Source organism: Pseudophryne corroboree, chromosome 7 (genome assembly GCF_028390025.1).
Source record: "Pseudophryne corroboree isolate aPseCor3 chromosome 7, aPseCor3.hap2, whole genome shotgun sequence".
In the NCBI taxonomy this organism is placed as follows: Eukaryota; Metazoa; Chordata; class Amphibia; order Anura; family Myobatrachidae; genus Pseudophryne; species Pseudophryne corroboree.
In genome coordinates, this window is record NC_086450.1 from 268,582,131 (window position 1) to 268,602,493 (window position 20,363).

Consider the following 20,363-nt stretch of genomic DNA (forward strand, 5'->3'; position numbering starts at 1 on the left):
CTCACTGTCCTCAGTCAATGCAGTATCATGTGGGTATACATCTCTTGCTGGCTGGGAAAGTCTTTTTGGCTGAGGAGCTGTTGCTATTAGCTATTAGCATAGTTGCCCACTCTCCTGCATTGTGCAGGAGACTCCCTGAAATAGCAGCTAGTCCAGCAATATCCCTGGAAGAAAAAAAAAATCAGACATACATTCATACAGACATACATACATACATACATACATACATACATACAAATAGGATCATTAGTGGCATTTTACTGCATTGGTGATAAGGCACAATGATCCCTATGGCTACATGCATTTTAAATAAGGTTTCTTGTGGCTACTTACAGTATATGGCACCTCTTGTAAAACACAATACACAAACAAATCCTGAAAAATATCAGTGTATTTTCTTCAACAAGTAGATCTTACTAACTTTGCGGCTCATTTACATTTGGATGTAAGTCATTTTTATGACACGCCTCTCAGATGTAGCAGTACATGTCCACGCTGATAGGTGTTACTTTCATAATCTCCCTGAAATGCTTTTTCAAAAGTAGGCAAGTATGCATGTGTGTTTCTTGACCATTATTCTAATACTGATTTCAGTCTGCTTTAGCTGAGTGAGCATTACAAGTTTTTTAACCAAAGACTAATATAATGATTCAATAAAAAAAAAATGCATGTTTGAGGTAAAATAATAATTTAGTAGTTGGGATTTAATCACGTGGTACAGGAGTTGCTGCTATTTTAGGTATAACTATGGCATAGCTGCCAATTTTAAGGAAATGTTTCCTCCAGGAATTCTTTCCTTACTGATGTAGCCTTATTTGGTTATCCTCAAATTCAGTGCCATGCAGTACTTAGCAGTTAACCATAGATCAGTAATAGTCTTCACTACACCTCCACTGTTTCTGATATCTTTAAATGCAATAAGAAGTCTGGCAAGTACTCAGTGCCCTGTGTAATAAATAAATAAATAAATAAATATAGCCTTTAAATAAAACAGACAGCATAACCCTCTTTCCAATTCCTTAACCAAGCTGTGCTGATATGCATTACAACCGGGGCCTATTCTAGACCTCGTGGCTTCCAGAGCGAAAGTTTCCTTTGGTGCCCCACCCCACCCCCCGACAGGCAAATCAGGGCTAGTGCATGCAAAAATAGGGGCGTGGCCTCATAGGAAAGGGGCGTGGCCACATAATAGTACCGACTGACATTACACCACACAGCAGTGCCCCCAGTGGTTGTGCCCCCTGCTGTAGATTTGCCCCCAGTAGATGTGCTCCCTGTAGATTTTCCCCCTGTAGTTATGCTCCCAGTAGATGTGCTCCCTGTAGATTTGCCCCTTGTAGTTGTGCCCACTAGTTGTGCCGCTTACACACACAAATTGAAAAAACAAACAAACCACACAATACTCACCAGCCCCGCTCCTGCTTCCCGACCGCTGCTGCCCTCCGTTTCAGGCTGCCCGCTCCTCGGATCTATGGGAGAGACGTTGTGGACACCTGCGAGTGTTAATAGTCTATGCTAGTCGGCATGCCAACTGTCGGGATTCTCAGGGTGCGTAATGTAGGGGGAGGTGTTGTGACCACATAACTACATCCCATTGTATTTTATGTTTAGTGAGACTTTAACAAAGGCTGGCGTAGCACCTAATGCAATTCTCTTTTATATCACAGTGCTTCCTAAGGACAGACTTTCATTTATAATTAATGTAGTTTAATTTCAAGTTTGATGATAATTAATGTAGTTTAATTTCAAGTTTGATGATAATTTGTCCCTGCAAATATAATATAACCAATCTGACCTTTTCTTTTCAGCGGAAATAAAAATTTGTTTCAAGTATTATCATGGTATCAGTGGATCTTTGAGAGCTACAACACCCTGCATCACTGTGAAAAATCCAGCTGTAATGGTATGTTTAATACTTTCAATGAACTGTGTTGTAACATGATACTTGCCTACACCTCAGGGGCGTCAGAACGTTTTTAGGTTGGGGGGGGGCAAGATATAATCTCATTTCGGCGCCCCTAAATTGCTGAATCGCTTATGAAATGCTTTGAAAAGGCTGAATCCACACTGAATTCCCACACCCAGAAAAGCCGAATACAGGGCCTGATTCAGACCTGATTGCCGTGCTGCAAATTACACTGCGATCAGATTGTCTCCGCCCAAGGGGAGTGAAAATTCATCACGTGCAAGTATGCGAATGCTTGTGTACGCTGTGCGAAAATTCCACTCAGGCAGCGGACAGCTGCAAATCTGTTCACATCACACTCACCATCGAATGTTTTTCTGTGCAGTCTGTGCGTAGCTCAATACTTACTCCTCCAGTGCGAAGGAATCAGGGCGATCGGGTCTGGAGCATTTTCCCTGACACTCCCAGAAAACGGTCAGTTACCACCCGCAAATGCCCTCTTCCTGTCAATCAGCTTGCGAACGCTCGTGCAATTTAAATTTTCCCACCATGTGCCCCACGTAGCAGGGAAACACTTGAATTGGCTACCGGTCACCTTAGATGGGGGCTAGTTATCTCAAACTGCCACATGAGTTAGGGTCAGCTAGAGCCTGCTTCTGCTGGTATACTGGTGGGGAAAACGAGTGGCACAGAACAACTAAGTTGCCGCACTTTTTTCCTTTCCTGCAGGTGCCATCACAGCATATACATAAACATATATTTTACACTACATTTTTTTTTATAGAACCTTGGCACTCATTACCCTACACCTGTAGCCAAGCTCATTGTTGCCATGATGCGTGGTGCGACTAGTGTGCCCACGTCTATGGCGCATGAAGCGTACGCACGCACATGCCATTGACTACTATGGTGTCATCGCTGACTGCACTTAGCCACAGTGCAGTGCATATGCGCACTGCCGCGATGCATACGCCGTTCGTATGCATTGCGGCAACAATGAGCGTGGCTATATCTGTATATCCTTATGGGATGGTAATGATCTCCCAGCGGACAGGATGCTGGGTGTCAATATACTGACCACGGCATCCCGGCTGCCAGAATACCGGCAGCGGGGTGAGCGCAAAGAGTCCCCTTGCGGGCTTGCTGTTCTCGCCATGCGCCAGGTTTTATTCACACTCTATGGGTGTTGAGGACACCCACAAGTGGGAATAGCCTTGGAGAGTGCTGTCGGCATTCCTGGCTGTCGAAATCCTGAATACCGGGATCCCGACAACCGGGATATTAACTAGATGAAGATGAAATACTTATTTTGATTGTAGTGAGGGAGGTAATGAGGGGGTTAATATATTCATTCAATTAAAGGATTACGGAGGGCTAATGGTTAACCCCCTTATTACCTCCCTCACTACAATCAAAATAAGTATTTCATCTTCTTTAACTCCAATTAAAGCAACAGCTCTTGATCTTAACCCTTTCACCCCCCATAATGACTACCCCCCATCATAATAATAATAATAATAATAACCCCCATATATTTATTAACCTTATATTTATTCATTTTTATTATAAGTCCTTTACACACCATTTCAACACACCTGTTTTAACTTGGGGCAGAATGAGACAAAATATCTTCTTTCTATGGTGCTCCTGCTGCATCCAGAGCACCGCGGGAAATCAGTGCCACTGCCTTGTGAGAAGACCTCAGACCTGGGGGCGGGGCCATCGAGGAAGGGGAGGAGTAGAAGGATGCCCTGTGAAAAGATCCCGGGACTTCCAGGGATGGAGGCGCTGCTGTGGCCAGAGGAGGAGCTTGGGACCTGTCACGTTGATGAGGCTGCTGCTAGCCGCCGGCTGGGACCACCATGGGCTAAGCTGACCAGGGGCGGATTGGGATGGAAAAGCAGCCCGGGAAATTTCTGGTAGCAGCCCTAAAGGGGGCGGGGTCTGTTGAAGAGGTGAGATCTGTCGATGGGGTGGGATCCCTACTCATATGGTCTGATTCTGAGTTGGATGCAGTTGAAGCCTTCCTTGCATCTTTTGCTGCAATTGCGCCTGTGACTTTATGCTAGTGACACTACAATGCCTTTCCCTGCATCCATGTCCATCCATGCATCCAAATATGCAAGAACAGAGATACCCACTTTCAGTATCTACAGATGCTGCAATTGTGTGTTGTGCATTTTTAGATGCCACCTTTGGTCGCACCATCGTAACTTTCACCAACACTATGCTAGGGGCAGATCATCCCTATGAGTATGGCCTCCAATGTGAGCAAATCAGCATCTCTATAAGCAACACTCCCATACTATGTTACATCTGCATCTGATTGGCCACCCCCCTGTAACGCCCAACACATTTCTAATACACTACATTGTGCGTATGTCTGTATCTGTACTGCACATCTGTACAAACACCATCGGGATGTATGTGCAGCGCAACTCAGATGAAAATCATCACTCCACTGCGTTCAACATCACCGCTGGTCAGACTCTGATCAGGCCTGTAATGCTGTATACTATGCCGTAGTGATGCTTGCTGTAGAAAATAACTACAAACGGGTCATGCATATTTACATAATGTCACTCCCCTTCTATCTGCGGATCTCTCTCATTATAAAAACATTCAGAAGTGTAATAAATAGAAAATGGCATTTACCAAAACAAAACAAAAAAAACACAGAAATTAAATATTCTGGCTGGCAATGACTTGTTAGTAGCCAGCAGCTGGCGTGACATTATAGTGACCATCTCACCACACATGCTGCAGCATACTGTACGAAAAATATATGGAATATAGTTATGTGATCCCGGCCGCCGGTAATGTGGCCCCAACCCAAATATATGTCACAAACACTATATATATCTGTATATACCTATATATATGCACAATAGCCAAAGGGGATAATAATAATAATAGCTAACATGATTGGACACCATACTGTAGATCGAAGTGAAAATTCACATTACACCAAACAGTATGAGCCGAAATTCATATTACACCATACGGTATGAGCCGAAATTCACATTACGCCACACAATATGAGCTGAAATTCACATTACGCCACACAGTATGAGCCGAAATTCACATTACGCCACACAGTATGAGCCGAAATTCACATTACACCATACGGTATGAGCCGAAATTCACATTACACCACACAGTATGAGCCGAAATTCACATTACACCATACGGTATGAGCCGAAATTCATATTACGCCACACAGTATGAGCTGAAATTCACATTACGCCACACAGTATGAGCTGAAATTCACATTACGCCACACAGTATGAGCTGAAATTCACATTACGCCACACAGTATGAGCCGAAATTCATATTACGCCACACAGTATGAGCCAAATTCACATTATGCCACACAGTATTAGCCAAATTCACATTACGCCACACAGTATGAGCCAAAATTCATATTACGCCACACAGTATGAGCCGAAATTCACATTACGCCACACAGTATGAGCCAAAATTCAGGGACAGTGACAGCGGGGACATAGGGACAGGGAGAGTGACAGCGGGGACAGGGAGAGTGACAGAGAGACAGCAAGGACATACAGTAGAGAGAGAGAAAGGCAGCAGGGTTAGATTACCTAATGAGCAGCGGTTTGGAGGAGGAGGCTGTGGTCGGCGGAGGAGGCTGTGATCAGCAGCAGCGGTGCAGAGGAGGCTGTGGTCGGCAGCGGCAGTGCAGAAAAGACTGTGGTCGGCGGAGGAGGCTGTGATCTGCTTCAGCGGTGCAGAGAAGGCTGTGGTCGGCGGAGGAGGCTGTGATCAGCAGCAGCGGTGCAGAGGAGGCTGTGGTCGGCAGCGGCAGTGCAGAGAAGACTGTGGTCGGCGGAGGAGGCTGTGACCGGCTTCAGCGGTGCAGAGAAGGCTGTGGTCGGCGGAGGAGGCTGTGATCAGCAGCAGCGGTGCAGAGGAGGCTGTGGTCGGCAGAGGAGGCTGTGTTCAGCAGCAGCGGTGCAGAGGAGGCTGTGGTCGGCAGAGGAGGCTGTGGTCGGCGGAGGAGGCTGTGTGTGTTTTACACACACACATATATATATATATTTATATATATATATGTATATCTATATATATATATATATATATATATAATATATCTGTGTGTTTGGCCACTCCTTCACTCTGTTACCCCTTCACTCTGTGCCACTCATTTTGTGTCTCTCAGCAGCCTCCCTTCTCCCTCCTCCTGTGCTATGATGTGGGGCAGCACAGTAGTGAGTGACAGGCTGGCCAGCGACAATCAAATACGGCGCCGGCAGAAACCGCGGGCCAGCCTCTGCAAGCAGTAACTAGTAGAGATGAGCGCCGGAAATTTTTCGGGTTTTGTGTTTTGGTTTTGGGTTCGGTTCCGCGGCCGTGTTTTGGGTACGACCGCGTTTTGGCAAAACCTCACCGAATTTTTTTTGTCGGATTCGGGTGTGTTTTGGATTCGGGTGTTTTTTTTAAAAAACACTAAAAAACAGCTTAAATCATAGAATTTGGGGGTCATTTTGATCCCAAAGTATTATTAACCTCAAAAACCATAATTTACACTCATTTTCAGTCTATTCTGAATACCTCACACCTCACAATATTATTTTTAGTCCTAAAATTTGCACCTAGGTCGCTGGATGACTAAGCTAAGCGACCCTAGTGGCCGACACAAACACCGGGCCCATCTAGGAGTGGCACTGCAGTGTCACGCAGGATGTCCCTTCCAAAAAACCCTCCCCAAACAGCACATGACGCAAAGAAAAAAAGAGGCGCAATGAGGTAGCTGTGTGAGTAAGATAAGCGACCCTAGTGGCCGACACAAACACCGGGCCCATCTAGGAGTGGCACTGCAGTGTCACGCAGGATGTCCCTTCCAAAAAACCCTCCCCAAACAGCACATGACGCAAAGAAAAAAAGAGGCGCAATGAGGTAGCTGTGTGAGTAAGATAAGCGACCCTAGTGGCCGACACAAACACCGGGCCCATCTAGGAGTGGCACTGCAGTGTCACGCAGGATGGCCCTTCCAAAAAACCCTCCCCAAACAGCACATGACGCAAAGAAAAAAAGAGGCGCAATGAGGTAGCTGTGTGAGTAAGATAAGCGACCCTAGTGGCCGACACAAACACCGGGCCCATCTAGGAGTGTCACTGCAGTGTCACGCAGGATGGCCCTTCCAAAAAACCCTCCCCAAACAGCACATGACGCAAAGAAAAAAAGAGGCGCAATGAGGTAGCTGTGTGAGTAAGATAAGCGACCCTAGTGGCCGACACAAACACCGGGCCCATCTAGGAGTGGCACTGCAGTGTCACGCAGGATGGCCCTTCCAAAAAACCCTCCCCAAACAGCACATGACGCAAAGAAAAAAAGAGGCGCAATGAGGTAGCTGTGTGAGTAAGATAAGCGACCCTAGTGGCCGACACAAACACCGGGCCCATCTAGGAGTGGCACTGCAGTGTCATGCAGGATGGCCCTTCCAAAAAACCCTCCCCAAACAGCACATGACGCAAAGAAAAAAAGAGGCGCAATGAGGTAGCTGTGTGAGTAAGATAAGCGACCCTAGTGGCCGACACAAACACCGGGCCCATCTAGGAGTGGCACTGCAGTGTCACGCAGGATGTCCCTTCCAAAAAACCCTCCCCAAACAGCACATGACGCAAAGAAAAAAAGAGGCGCAATGAGGTAGCTGTGTGAGTAAGATAAGCGACCCTAGTGGCCGACACAAACACCGGGCCCATCTAGGAGTGGCACTGCAGTGTCACGCAGGATGTCCCTTCCAAAAAACCCTCCCCAAACAGCACATGACGCAAAGAAAAAAAGAGGCGCAATGAGGTAGCTGTGTGAGTAAGATAAGCGACCCTAGTGGCCGACACAAACACCGGGCCCATCTAGGAGTGGCACTGCAGTGTCACGCAGGATGTCCCTTCCAAAAAACCCTCCCTAAACAGCACATGACGCAAAGAAAAAAAGAGGCGCAATGAGGTAGCTGTGTGAGTAAGATAAGCGACCCTAGTGGCCGACACAAACACCGGGCCCATCTAGGAGTGGCACTGCAGTGTCACGCAGGATGGCCCTTCCAAAAAACATTCCACAAACAGCACATGACGCAAAGAAAAATTAAAGAAAAAAGAGGTGCAAGATGGAATTGTCCTTGGGCCCTCCCACCCACCCTTATGTTGTATAAACAGGACATGCACACTTTAACCAACCCATCATTTCAGTGACAGGGTCTGCCACACGACTGTGACTGAAATGACGGGTTGGTTTGGACCCCCACCAAAAAAGAAGCAATTAATCTCTCCTTGCACAAACTGGCTCTACAGAGGCAAGATGTCCACCTCATCATCATCCTCCGATATATCACCGTGTACATCCCCCTCCTCACAGATTATCAATTCGTCCCCACTGGAATCCACCATCTCAGCTCCCTGTGTACTTTGTGGAGGCAATTGCTGCTGGTCAATGTCTCCACGGAGGAATTGATTATAATTAATTTTAATGAACATCATCTTCTCCACATTTTCTGGATGTAACCTCGTACGCCGATTGCTGACAAGGTGAGCGGCGGCACTAAACACTCTTTCGGAGTACACACTTGTGGGAGGACAACTTAGGTAGAATAAAGCCAGTTTGTGCAAGGGCCTCCAAATTGCCTCTTTTTCCTGCCAGTATAAGTACGGACTGTGTGACGTGCCTACTTGGATGCGGTCACTCATATAATCCTCCACCATTCTTTCAATGTTGAGAGAATCATATGCAGTGACAGTAGACGACATGTCCGTAATCGTTGTCAGGTCCTTCAGTCCGGACCAGATGTCAGGATCAGCAGTCGCTCCAGACTGCCCTGCATCACCGCCAGCGGGTGGGCTCGGAATTCTGTGCCTTTTCCTCGCACCCCCAGTTGCGGGAGAATGTGAAGGAGGAGATGTTGACAGGTCGCGTTCCGCTTGACTTGACAATTTTGTCACCAGCAGGTCTTTCAACCCCAGCAGACTTGTGTCTGCCGGAAAGAGAGATCCAAGGTAGGCTTTAAATCTAGGATCGAGCACGGTGGCCAAAATGTAGTGCTCTGATTTCAACAGATTGACCACCCGTGAATCCTTGTTAAGCGAATTAAGGGCTCCATCCACAAGTCCCACATGCCTAGCGGAATCGCTCCGTGTTAGCTCCTCCTTCAATGTCTCCAGCTTCTTCTGCAAAAGCCTGATGAGGGGAATGACCTGACTCAGGCTGGCAGTGTCTGAACTGACTTCACGTGTGGCAAGTTCAAAGGGCATCAGAACCTTGCACAACGTTGAAATCATTCTCCACTGCGCTTGAGACAGGTGCATTCCACCTCCTATATCGTGCTCAATTGTATAGGCTTGAATGGCCTTTTGCTGCTCCTCCAACCTCTGAAGCATATAGAGGGTTGAATTCCACCTCGTTACCACTTCTTGCTTCAGATGATGGCAGGGCAGGTTCAGTAGTTTTTGGTGGTGCTCCAGTCTTCTGTACGTGGTGCCTGTACGCCGAAAGTGTCCCGCAATTCTTCTGGCCACCGACAGCATCTCTTGCACGCCCGTCGTTTTTTAAATAATTCTGCACCACCAAATTCAAGGTATGTGCAAAACATGGGACGTGCTGGAATTTGCCCATATTTAATGCACACACAATATTGCTGGCGTTGTCCGATGCCACAAATCCACAGGAGAGTCCAATTGGGGTAAGCCATTCCGCGATGATCTTCCTCAGTTGCCGTAAGAGGTTTTCAGCTGTGTGCGTATTCTGGAAACCGGTGATACAAAGCGTAGCCTGCCTAGAAAGAGTTGGCGTTTGCGAGATGCTGCTACTGGTGCCGCCGCTGCTGTTCTTGCGGCGGGAGTCCATACATCTACCCAGTGGGCTGTCACAGTCATATAGTCCTGACCCTGCCCTGCTCCACTTGTCCACATGTCCGTGGTTAAGTGGACATTGGGTACAGCTGCATTTTTTAGGACACTGGTGACTCTTTTTCTGAGGTCTGTGTACATTTTCGGTATCGCCTGCCTAGAGAAATGGAACCTAGATGGTATTTGGTACCGGGGACACAGTACCTCCAACAAGTCTCTAGTTGGCTCTGCAGTAATGATGGATACCGGAACCACGTTTCTCACCACCCAGGATGCCAAGGCCTCAGTTATCCGCTTTGCAGTAGGATGACTGCTGTGATATTTCATCTTCCTCGCAAAGGACTGTTGGACAGTCAATTGCTTGGTGGAAGTAGTAAAAGTGGTCTTACGACTTCCCCTCTGGGATGACCATCGACTCCCAGCAGCAACAACAGCAGCGCCAGCAGCAGTAGGCGTTACACGCAAGGATGCATCGGAGGAATCCCAGGCAGGAGAGGAATCGTCAGAATTGCCAGTGACATGGCCTGCAGGACTATTGGCATTCCTGGGGAAGGAGGAAATTGACACTGAGGGAGTTGGTGGGGTGGTTTGCGTGAGCTTGGTTACAAGAGGAAGGGATTTACTGGTCAGTGGACTGCTTCCGCTGTCACCCAAAGTTTTTGAACTTGTCACTGACTTATTATGAATGCGCTGCAGGTGACGTATAAGGGAGGATGTTCCGAGGTGGTTAACGTCCTTACCCCTACTTATTACAGCTTGACAAAGGCAACACACGGCTTGACACCTGTTGTCCGCATTTCTGTTGAAATACTTCCACACCGAAGAGCTGATTTTTTTGGTATTTTCACCAGGCATGTCAGTGGCCATATTCCTCCCACGGACAACAGGTGTCTCCCCGGGTGCCTGACTTAAACAAACCACCTCACCATCAGAATCCTCCTGGTCAATTTCCTCCCCAGCGCCAGCAACACCCATATCCTCCTCATCCTGGTGTACTTCAACACTGACATCTTCAATCTGACTATCAGGAACTGGGCTGCGGGTGCTCCTTCCAGCACTTGCAGGGGGCGTGCAAATGGTGGAAGGCGCATGCTCTTCACGTCCAGTGTTGGGAAGGTCAGGCATCGCAACCGACACAATTGGAGTCGGACTCTCCTTGTGGATTTGGGATTTCGAAGAACGCACAGTTCTTTGCGGTGCTACTGCTTTTGCCAGCTTGAGTCTTTTCATTTTTCTAGCGAGAGGCTGAGTGCTTCCATCCTCATGTGAAGCTGAACCACTAGCCATGAACATAGGCCAGGGCCTCAGCCGTTCCTTGCCACTCCGTGTGGTAAATGGCATATTGGCAAGTTTACGCTTCTCCTCCGACAATTTTATTTTAGGTTTTGGAGTCCTTTTTTTACTGATATTTGGTGTTTTGGATTTGACATGCTCTGTACTATGACATTGGGCATCGGCCTTGGCAGACGACGTTGCTGGCATTTCATCGTCTCGGCCATGACTAGTGGCAGCAGCTTCAGCACGAGGTGGAAGTGGATCTTGATCTTTCCCTAATTTTGGAACCTCAACATTTTTGTTCTCCATATTTTAATAGGCACAACTAAAAGGCACCTCAGGTAAACAATGGAGATGGATGGATACTAGTATACTTATGGATGGACTGCCGAGTGCCGACACAGAGGTAGCTACAGCCGTGGACTAACGTACTGTGTCTGCTGCTAATATAGACTGGATGATAATGATATGAAATCAATATATATATGTATGTATATATAATATCACTAGTACTGCAGCCGGACAGGTAGATAATATATTTATTAGGTAATGATGACTGATGACGGACCTGCTGGACACTGTCAGCTCAGCAGCACCGCAGACTGCTACAGTAAGCTACTATACTATAGTAGTATGTACAAAGAAGAAAGAAAAAAAAAACCACGGGTAGGTGGTATACAATTATGGATGGACTGCCGAGTGCCGACACAGAGGTAGCTACAGCCGTGGACTACCGTACTGTGTCTGCTGCTAATATAGACTGGATGATAATGATATGAAATCAATATATATATGTATGTATGTACTGTAGCCGGACAGGTAGATAATATATTTATTAGGTAATGATGACTGATGACGGACCTGCTGGACACTGTCAGCTCAGCAGCACCGCAGACTGCTACAGTAAGCTACTATACTATAGTAGTATGTACAAAGAAGAAAGAAAAAAAAACCACGGGTAGGTGGTATACAATTATGGATGGACTGCCGAGTGCCGACACAGAGGTAGCTACAGCCGTGGACTAACGTACTGTGTCTGCTGCTAATATAGACTGGATGATAATGATATGAAATCAATATATATATGTATGTATATATAATATCACTAGTACTGCAGCCGGACAGGTAGATAATATATTTATTAGGTAATGATGACTGATGACGGACCTGCTGGACACTGTCAGCTCAGCAGCACCGCAGACTGCTACAGTAAGCTACTATACTATAGTAGTATGTACAAAGAAGAAAGAAAAAAAAAAACCACGGGTAGGTGGTATACAATTATGGATGGACTGCCGAGTGCCGACACAGAGGTAGCTACAGCCGTGGACTAACGTACTGTGTCTGCTGCTAATATAGACTGGATGATTGATAATGAGATGAAATCAATATATATATGTATGTATATATAATATCACTAGTACTGCAGCCGGACAGGTAGATAATATATTTATTAGGTAATGATGACTGATGACGGACCTGCTGGACACTGTCAGCTCAGCAGCACCGCAGACTGCTACAGTAAGCTACTATACTCTATAGTAGTATGTACAAAGAAGAAAGAAAAAAAAAAAAACACGGGTAGGTGGTATACAATTATGGATGGACTGCCGAGTGCCGACACAGAGGTAGCTACAGCCGTGGACTAACGTACTGTGTCTGCTGCTAATATAGAGTCTAAACTGGATGATAAATTATTGATAATGAGATGAAATCAATATAATATCACTAGTACTGCAGCCGGACAGGTACTATATATATTTATTATGTAATGACTGATGACGGACCTGCTGGACACTGTCAGGTCAGCACAGCACCGCAGACTGCTACAGTAAGCTACTATAGTAGTATGTATAAAGAAGAATGAAAAAAAAAAACCACGGGTAGGTGGTATACAATATTATATATATATATATATATATATATATATATATATATATATATATTATATACAATTATATATATATATATACATTCTGAACAGTGTGCGGCACTCAGGTTTGCAGAAGAAAATCACCTACCACGGACTATCAACGTTTCAATTTTAATGAAAAAATTGTCATCAGGATAAACACAATGATTAAAAACTCACCTTATATCCCAGACACCAAAGTGAAGTGAAGTGTGCATCGCTCGCCCGGCGGGGACCCGCTCGGCCGTGGAGGCGCTGAATGATGACGTCATCGCGTATTGCGCGATGCACGTCAGTGACCCGTCACCATGGAAACCCGGTGTATACTAACTGGGAAAGACAAAATAACATGGATATACAGTTGCTGTGTGTAAATACACACAAAGCTGGGTCAACAAGTGTAAAAATGTCAAGGAGGATACATGCCTATAAGGATTATGAGAAATTGAATAAATGTTGAAATGTCCATCTGTAATATGGGTGTAAATGTGTTGACACGGAAGGAGCCATAGAGCTCACCGCTAGTGTACATGCTAGGTAGTGAATGTCTGAAAGCACTGGGGCCAAGCCCTGGTCGTAAGATGTGCTGATCATAAAATGTTATCAGGTTAATGCAAATACAGATCTAGATAAAAGATCTGTTGCTGTGGCAAGAGAGCTTGCATATTGCTAAAGTATTAAATGAAAATTAGATGTATGCTCAGACAACATGAGCTATGGTAAAGGAGAGGGAGCTATATAATGGTGGGAACAGAACATTAAGAACAGAATGAGGGTAACAGTGGAAATTAGAGACCACAATTAAAAGAAACAAGACAATGGTAGTGCTTCATTGAGTCCCTTCGGTGTAATTACATCCAGTTTAAATATCCACCGTGATTCGCATTGCAGCAGGGCTTTGTGTCTGTCTCCACCTCTAATGTTCGCAGGTATATGGTCAATCATGCGGTATCGTAAACTCGCCAAGGAATGCTTAAAAGTCATAAAGTGGCGTGCCACTGGCTGATCACTCTTCCCTTTAGTCAAGGCCAGTCTGATGGCCGATCTGTGGACAGTCATTCTTTCTTTAAACTTCCTCTTCGTCTTACCAATGTAAGTCAAACCACAAGGGCAGATTATTTGATAGACCACAAAAGAGGATTCACAGGTTAGATGGTATTTGATGGGTATTTTATAGCCCAAATGTGGATGATGAAAGGTGTCTCCAGCAATGAGATATTGGCACGTTGTGCACGTGCATCTAAAGCAGCCCCTTTTACAGGTTGAGAAAATGGTTGGTCTGTCAATAGTGGTTCTCGTGGAGATATCTGTTTTGACCAGTATATCTCTGAGGTTTCTAGACCGACGGTAACATGGCATGATGTTCGTATCCTGTAGGTTCAATTTATTGTCAGATTGGATAAGGTGCCAGTGTTTTTTGGTTATTTTATTAGTTTCCTCTGAGGCCACATTGAAGGTACTCTTCCAGATGAACTTGGGTGCTGTGGTAGCTTTTGGCTTCTTCTGTAGTAGAGTATTTCTATTCATGGTTAGCACCTTAAGTTTGGTCTCATATAGATGCTTAGAGTTATATCCACGTAAAATAAAGCGATTAATGAGCTCATCGATTTGAGCAGCTGCTTGCTTTATATCTGAATTGATTCTGTGGATCCTTATCATTTGTGAGTATGGAAGACCAAGCTTTAGTCCTTTGGGGTGACAGCTTGCATTATGCAAGAAGGTGTTCCTGTCTGTCGGTTTGGTGAACACAGTGGTGTGGATGTTTGTGTTCACAATGGATATCCTAACATCAAGGAAGTCTATGGTATGTTGGTCCATTTTGTAGACCAATTTTACAGGACTGGAGGAGATATTGTGAGCATCCAGAATGCTCTGCAATGTCGCTTGTGGACCTTTCCATATAATGAACAGATCGTCTATATACCTCTTGTATAGGATGATATTGGATGAGACGTTGAGATCTGAAAAGAAGATGTCCTGTTCCACTTGTACCATGTATATGTTGGCATAGGTGGGGGCCACGGCCGATCCCATGGCACACCCCCTCTGTTGTAAATAAAACTTGTTGTCGAACAAAAAGAAATTTTTTGTTAATACAAGTTCCAGCAAATGAACCAGAATCTCACTATGTGCTGGATCAATTTTCAGCTCATTCAGCAGAACTTTGTTAACTGCATGGAGGCCCTCAGAGTGTGGTATAATTGTGTATAAACTGGTAACATCGGCTGTTACCAGCCATGCATCAGGAGGAATGGGTCCAATTTCACTTAATTGATTGAGTAAAGCTGTAGTGTCCATCAGAGTATGGGGATGTTGTTGGACATACGGCTGCAGTATGGAATCCAGCAATACTGAGGTAGGTTGGAATAGTGAGCCCCTGGCCGCGATGATTGGTCGCCCTGGAGGAGGGTTGATGCCCTTGTGGATCTTAGGGACTGTATATAGGATAGGGACCACTGGGTGTTCTGGGAGTAGTACTTTCATAATTTCCTCTGTGATGATCCCTGCATCACAGGCCCTCAGTAGTGCTTCTTTGAGTTCTTTCAGGAATGTTGACGTAGGGTTGCCATTCAATCTTGTGTACACACCCGGTTCCTCCAATTGATGATAAATTTCTGCCCGGTAATCACAGACATCTTGCAGGACGATGGCTCCGCCCTTGTCTGCCAGGCGAATAATTATTTGCTTATTCTGTGATAGATTATGGAGAGCTTCTGATTCAGACTTAGATAGATTGTGCTTAAAAACCTTATTGGTTGCTGTGAGATGTTGCGATTCAAGATCCACTAGACGCATATACGTTTTGATGCTGGCATTGTTTGATAGTGGATCGAAGGTAGATGGTGGTTTGAATTGAATCAGTTTGGAAGGTATATTGCTGGAACTTTGCATGGTTGTCTCAGCAAAGTGCTCCTTCAATTTCAGCTTACGATGGAGCTGATTTTTAGCCACTTGCCAATCTAATTCATCAATTGGGGTTGCTGGGATAAATGATAGACCTTTGGATAGTAAACTACGTTCACTAGAAGAGAGTTCGTGATGGGATAAGTTGACTATTACCTCCGCTTGTTTGGCGCGGGTGGTTTCTTTCCAGCCGCGGCTACGTTTGTATTGGCCCCCTCTGCGTGTTGCTTTGCTCTGCGTGGTCTTGCTTCGCGAGTACCAACTCCTAAAGGGGCAACTCCCTTAGAGGGTAAGTCCTGGTCACTATTCGTACTCTGGCCTTCCGCTGATGTGTCAGTATCCATGTCAGTTCGTGGATAACGTCGTCGTCTGAAGAATGGTTTTCTTTTTGCATCAGGATCATTCCCAGAGAGCCATCTATACACTTGATGGTTCTCATAATCCTGATCTACCTTATCGAATTTTGCTTTTTTGAATTTGATTAGATCCCGCTTATAGATGGCTAATTGATTCTCCAGTTTAGCCAGCCAGTCATTCTCTGAGTCAGCAGTCAGTATGGGAAGATGTTTTGCTTCGTAATTATTGATTTTTTGTTTGGAGTTGTCTACCTCCAAATTAGCTTGCTCAATTACTAACAGCATGAGATCTGCTGAGCACTTATTCAAAATGGAGACCCATTTGCGGCAAAATGCCGGATTGAATCTACCAATGGTGGGACAATTCCTCACCCTAAATCCCCTAGGGATTTTTTTAGCCCGGTAATAATCACTCAGTGTGATCGCATGATAAGTGAAGTCAATTTCTTTCTTTTTCATGCGAAGTAGATCTCTGTATATTGCTTCTGGAGCCAGTGCTTCAGCCTGAGTCCACAGTTGTTCTTTGTGCAATATAGCTTCAGTGTGTTATGATTCCCGTACTCCAGACCAGAGGAGATCGTATGGCTGAGGTCAGAGTACTGGGAAGATATGCTGGTTGTGGGAGCAGGAAAGCCTAGTAACCCCTGGCGCCCTAACTCCGTTGTCTCGCCCGTGTTATCAGAAATCCCCTGCGAGACTATGGTTGCTTGAGCCCATGGCAGCCGCGTTCGAAGGGCGGATTATGTCTGCCCAACCCCGATGCCCCCTCAGGTCTTAATGGGAGACAAAGGGAAATCCGAGACAGGGTGATAACAAGGGGCCCTCTGACTAAGCAACCAGGCCAGGGGTTACAAGCTAACTAACTAAATCAAAAGGTATGTGCGGACTAGCCGCCAGGGAAAAGGACAACCAAAGATCCACTGATCCGTTACTCCTATCCAGCACCGCTGGATACCAGAGTGGATCAGGGAGAGCGGAATCCTCCGCAAAAGCTCCAGGACACAAATATACTAAATAATAAACAGTAAGCGGACAAGCCGCAACACACGGCTGCGCCGTGACTCACGAACACCACAGGATGTTAAAGGTGCTCAGTCAGACTCCAGGAAAAGATGACAAATCTCTGAGTACAGGACCACTGAGGACAGGAACAACCGGCTTGAGCAGGACTGGATACTTTCTGCAACTGACATAGGCAAACAGGAAGCTGCCGACACCGACTTTCAGAACTGGAGGACAGGCAGAATCCACTGGAACTCAGGGTAGGACACGGGATCAGACACAGGGACTGACACAGGAATCCACACAGGGACTGACACAGGAATCCACACAGGGACTGACAAGAACCAGCTCAAACTTAAAGCAGACTGCAAACCTAGGAATATCATCAGCATCTGCTAACTGCAGTGAGCCAGCATATATCAGAGAGGCCTAATTAATTATCTCTAGCAGCTGGCCTGCTGCACGACTAAGCTGACAAGATGCAATCAGCAGCCAGATGAGGCTGAACACATGGGAACAAGCTGCAATTGCACAGACTCACCAGCGGCAGCAGACAAGAGTAATCCAAAACAGAGCAATGGGAAATCCTGGCATGCAAGACAACTAAATAAACATAAAATAGGAATGAACCACTACCTGTGGTTCATAACACAGTGTCTGATTCAGAGTAGCTGAAGTGTTCCTGTAAGGGAATCAAAGCTGGATTGAAAAGGTTCTCGTCTCCTTGTGATGAATGCTCCATGGTAATGTTTCCCAGGAGTGCTGTGCCGGGTTCCGTGAACAAAAGTGAAAGTGATTATTGTATGCACACAATAATCCAAATTGATTTCCAGATGCAAGTAGATGAACTGTTTGGTAGTAACTCCGTTGGTTGCCTTGACCTGCTGGGTTCCCTGTGGTCTGGGAACACTGCTGATATAAATAGGAGACGGTCCGGCACTCCAATAACTAATGCACTGGTCCCTGGTGCCCTCACTTTCCGAGGGGTAAATGCATTCTGAACAGTGTGCGGCACTCAGGTTTGCAGAAGAAAATCACCTACCACGGACTATCAACGTTTCAATTTTAATGAAAAAATTGTCATCAGGATAAACACAATGATTAAAAACTCACCTTATATCCCAGACACCAAAGTGAAGTGAAGTGTGCATCGCTCGCCCGGCGGGGACCCGCTCGGCCGTGGAGGCGCTGAATGATGACGTCATCGCGTATTGCGCGATGCACGTCAGTGACCCGTCACCATGGAAACCCGGTGTATACTAACTGGGAAAGACAAAATAACATGGATATACAGTTGCTGTGTGTAAATACACACAAAGCTGGGTCAACAAGTGTAAAAATGTCAAGGAGGATACATGCCTATAAGGATAATGAGAAATTGAATAAATGTTAAAATGTCCATCTGTAATATGGGTGTAAATGTGTTGACACGGAAGGAGCCATAGAGCTCACTGCTAGTGTACATGCTAGGTAGTGAATGTCTGAAAGCACTGGGGCCAAGCCCTGGTCGTAAGATGTGCTGATCATAAAATGTTATCAGGTTAATGCAAATACAGATCTAGATAAAAGATCTGTTGCTGTGGCAAGAGAGCTTGTTTCTTTTAATTGTGGTCTCTAATTTCCACTGTTACCCTCATTCTGTTCTTAATGTTCTGTTCCCACCATTATATAGCTCCCTCTCCTTTACCATAGCTCATGTTGTCTGAGCATACATCTAATTTTCATTTAATACTTTAGCAATATGCAAGCTCTCTTGCCACAGCAACAGATCTTTTATCTAGATCTGTATTTGCATTAACCTGATAACATTTTATGATCAGCACATCTTACGACCAGGGCTTGGCCCCAGTGCTTTCAGACATTCACTACCTAGCATGTACACTAGCGGTGAGCTCTATGGCTCCTTCCGTGTCAACACATTTACACCCATATTACAGATGGACATTTTAACATTTATTCAATTTCTCATATCCTTATAGGCATGTATCCTCCTTGACATTTTTACACTTGTTGACCCAGCTTTGTGTGTATTTACACACAGCAACTGTATATCCATGTTATTTTGTCTTTCCCAGTTAGTATACACCGGGTTTCCATGGTGACGGGTCACTGACGTGCATCGCGCAATACGCGATGACGTCATCATTCAGCGCCTCCACGGCCGAGCGGGTCCCCGCCGGGCGAGCGATGCACACTTCACTTCACTTTGGTGTCTGGGATATAAGGTGAGTTTTTAATCATTGTGTTTATCCTGATGACAATTTTTTCATTAAAATTGAAACGTTGATAGTCCGTGGTAGGTGATTTTCTTCTGCAAACCTGAGTGCCGCACACTGTTCAGAATGCATTTACCCCTCGGAAAGTGAGGGCACCAGTGCATTAGTTATTGGAGTGCCGGACCGTCTCCTATTTATATCAGCAGTGTTCCCAGACCACAGGGAACCCAGCAGGTCAAGGCAACCAACGGAGTTACTACCAAACAGTTCATCTACTTGCATCTGGAAATCAATTTGGATTATTGTGTGCATACAATAATCACTTTCACTTTTGTTCACGGAACCCGGCACAGCACTCCTGGGAAACATTACCATGGAGCATTCATCACAAGGAGACGAGAACCTTTTCAATCCAGCTTTGATTCCCTTACAGGAACACTTCAGCTACTCTGAATCAGACACTGAAGCTATATTGCACAAAGAACAACTGTGGACTCAGGCTGAAGCACTGGCTCCAGAAGCAATATACAGAGATCTACTTCGCATGAAAAAGAAAGAAATTGACTTCACTTATCATGCGATCACACTGAGTGATTATTACCGGGCTAAAAAAATCCCTAGGGGATTTAGGGTGAGGAATTGTCCCACCATTGGTAGATTCAATCCGGCATTTTGCCGCAAATGGGTCTCCATTTTGAATAAGTGCTCAGCAGATCTCATGCTGTTAGTAATTGAGCAAGCTAATTTGGAGGTAGACAACTCCAAACAAAAAATCAATAATTACGAAGCAAAACATCTTCCCATACTGACTGCTGACTCAGAGAATGACTGGCTGGCTAAACTGGAGAATCAATTAGCCATCTATAAGCGGGATCTAATCAAATTCAAAAAAGCAAAATTCGATAAGGTAGATCAGGATTATGAGAACCATCAAGT

General features: G+C 45.4%; 1 protein-coding gene across 6 annotated transcripts in view; it reads left to right on the plus strand.

Moving 5' to 3' along the window:
• Nucleotides 1-20,363, plus strand: part of HECW2 (HECT, C2 and WW domain containing E3 ubiquitin protein ligase 2) — a 1,325,610-nt gene that overhangs the window by 689,799 nt on the left and 615,448 nt on the right. For all 6 annotated transcript variants that reach the window (XM_063934135.1, XM_063934134.1, XM_063934138.1 and 3 more), the window contains one exon: nucleotides 1,809-1,903. In XM_063934135.1, the coding sequence (XP_063790205.1) occupies nucleotides 1,809-1,903 (95 nt within the window). The remainder of the gene's footprint in view (nucleotides 1-1,808; nucleotides 1,904-20,363) is intronic.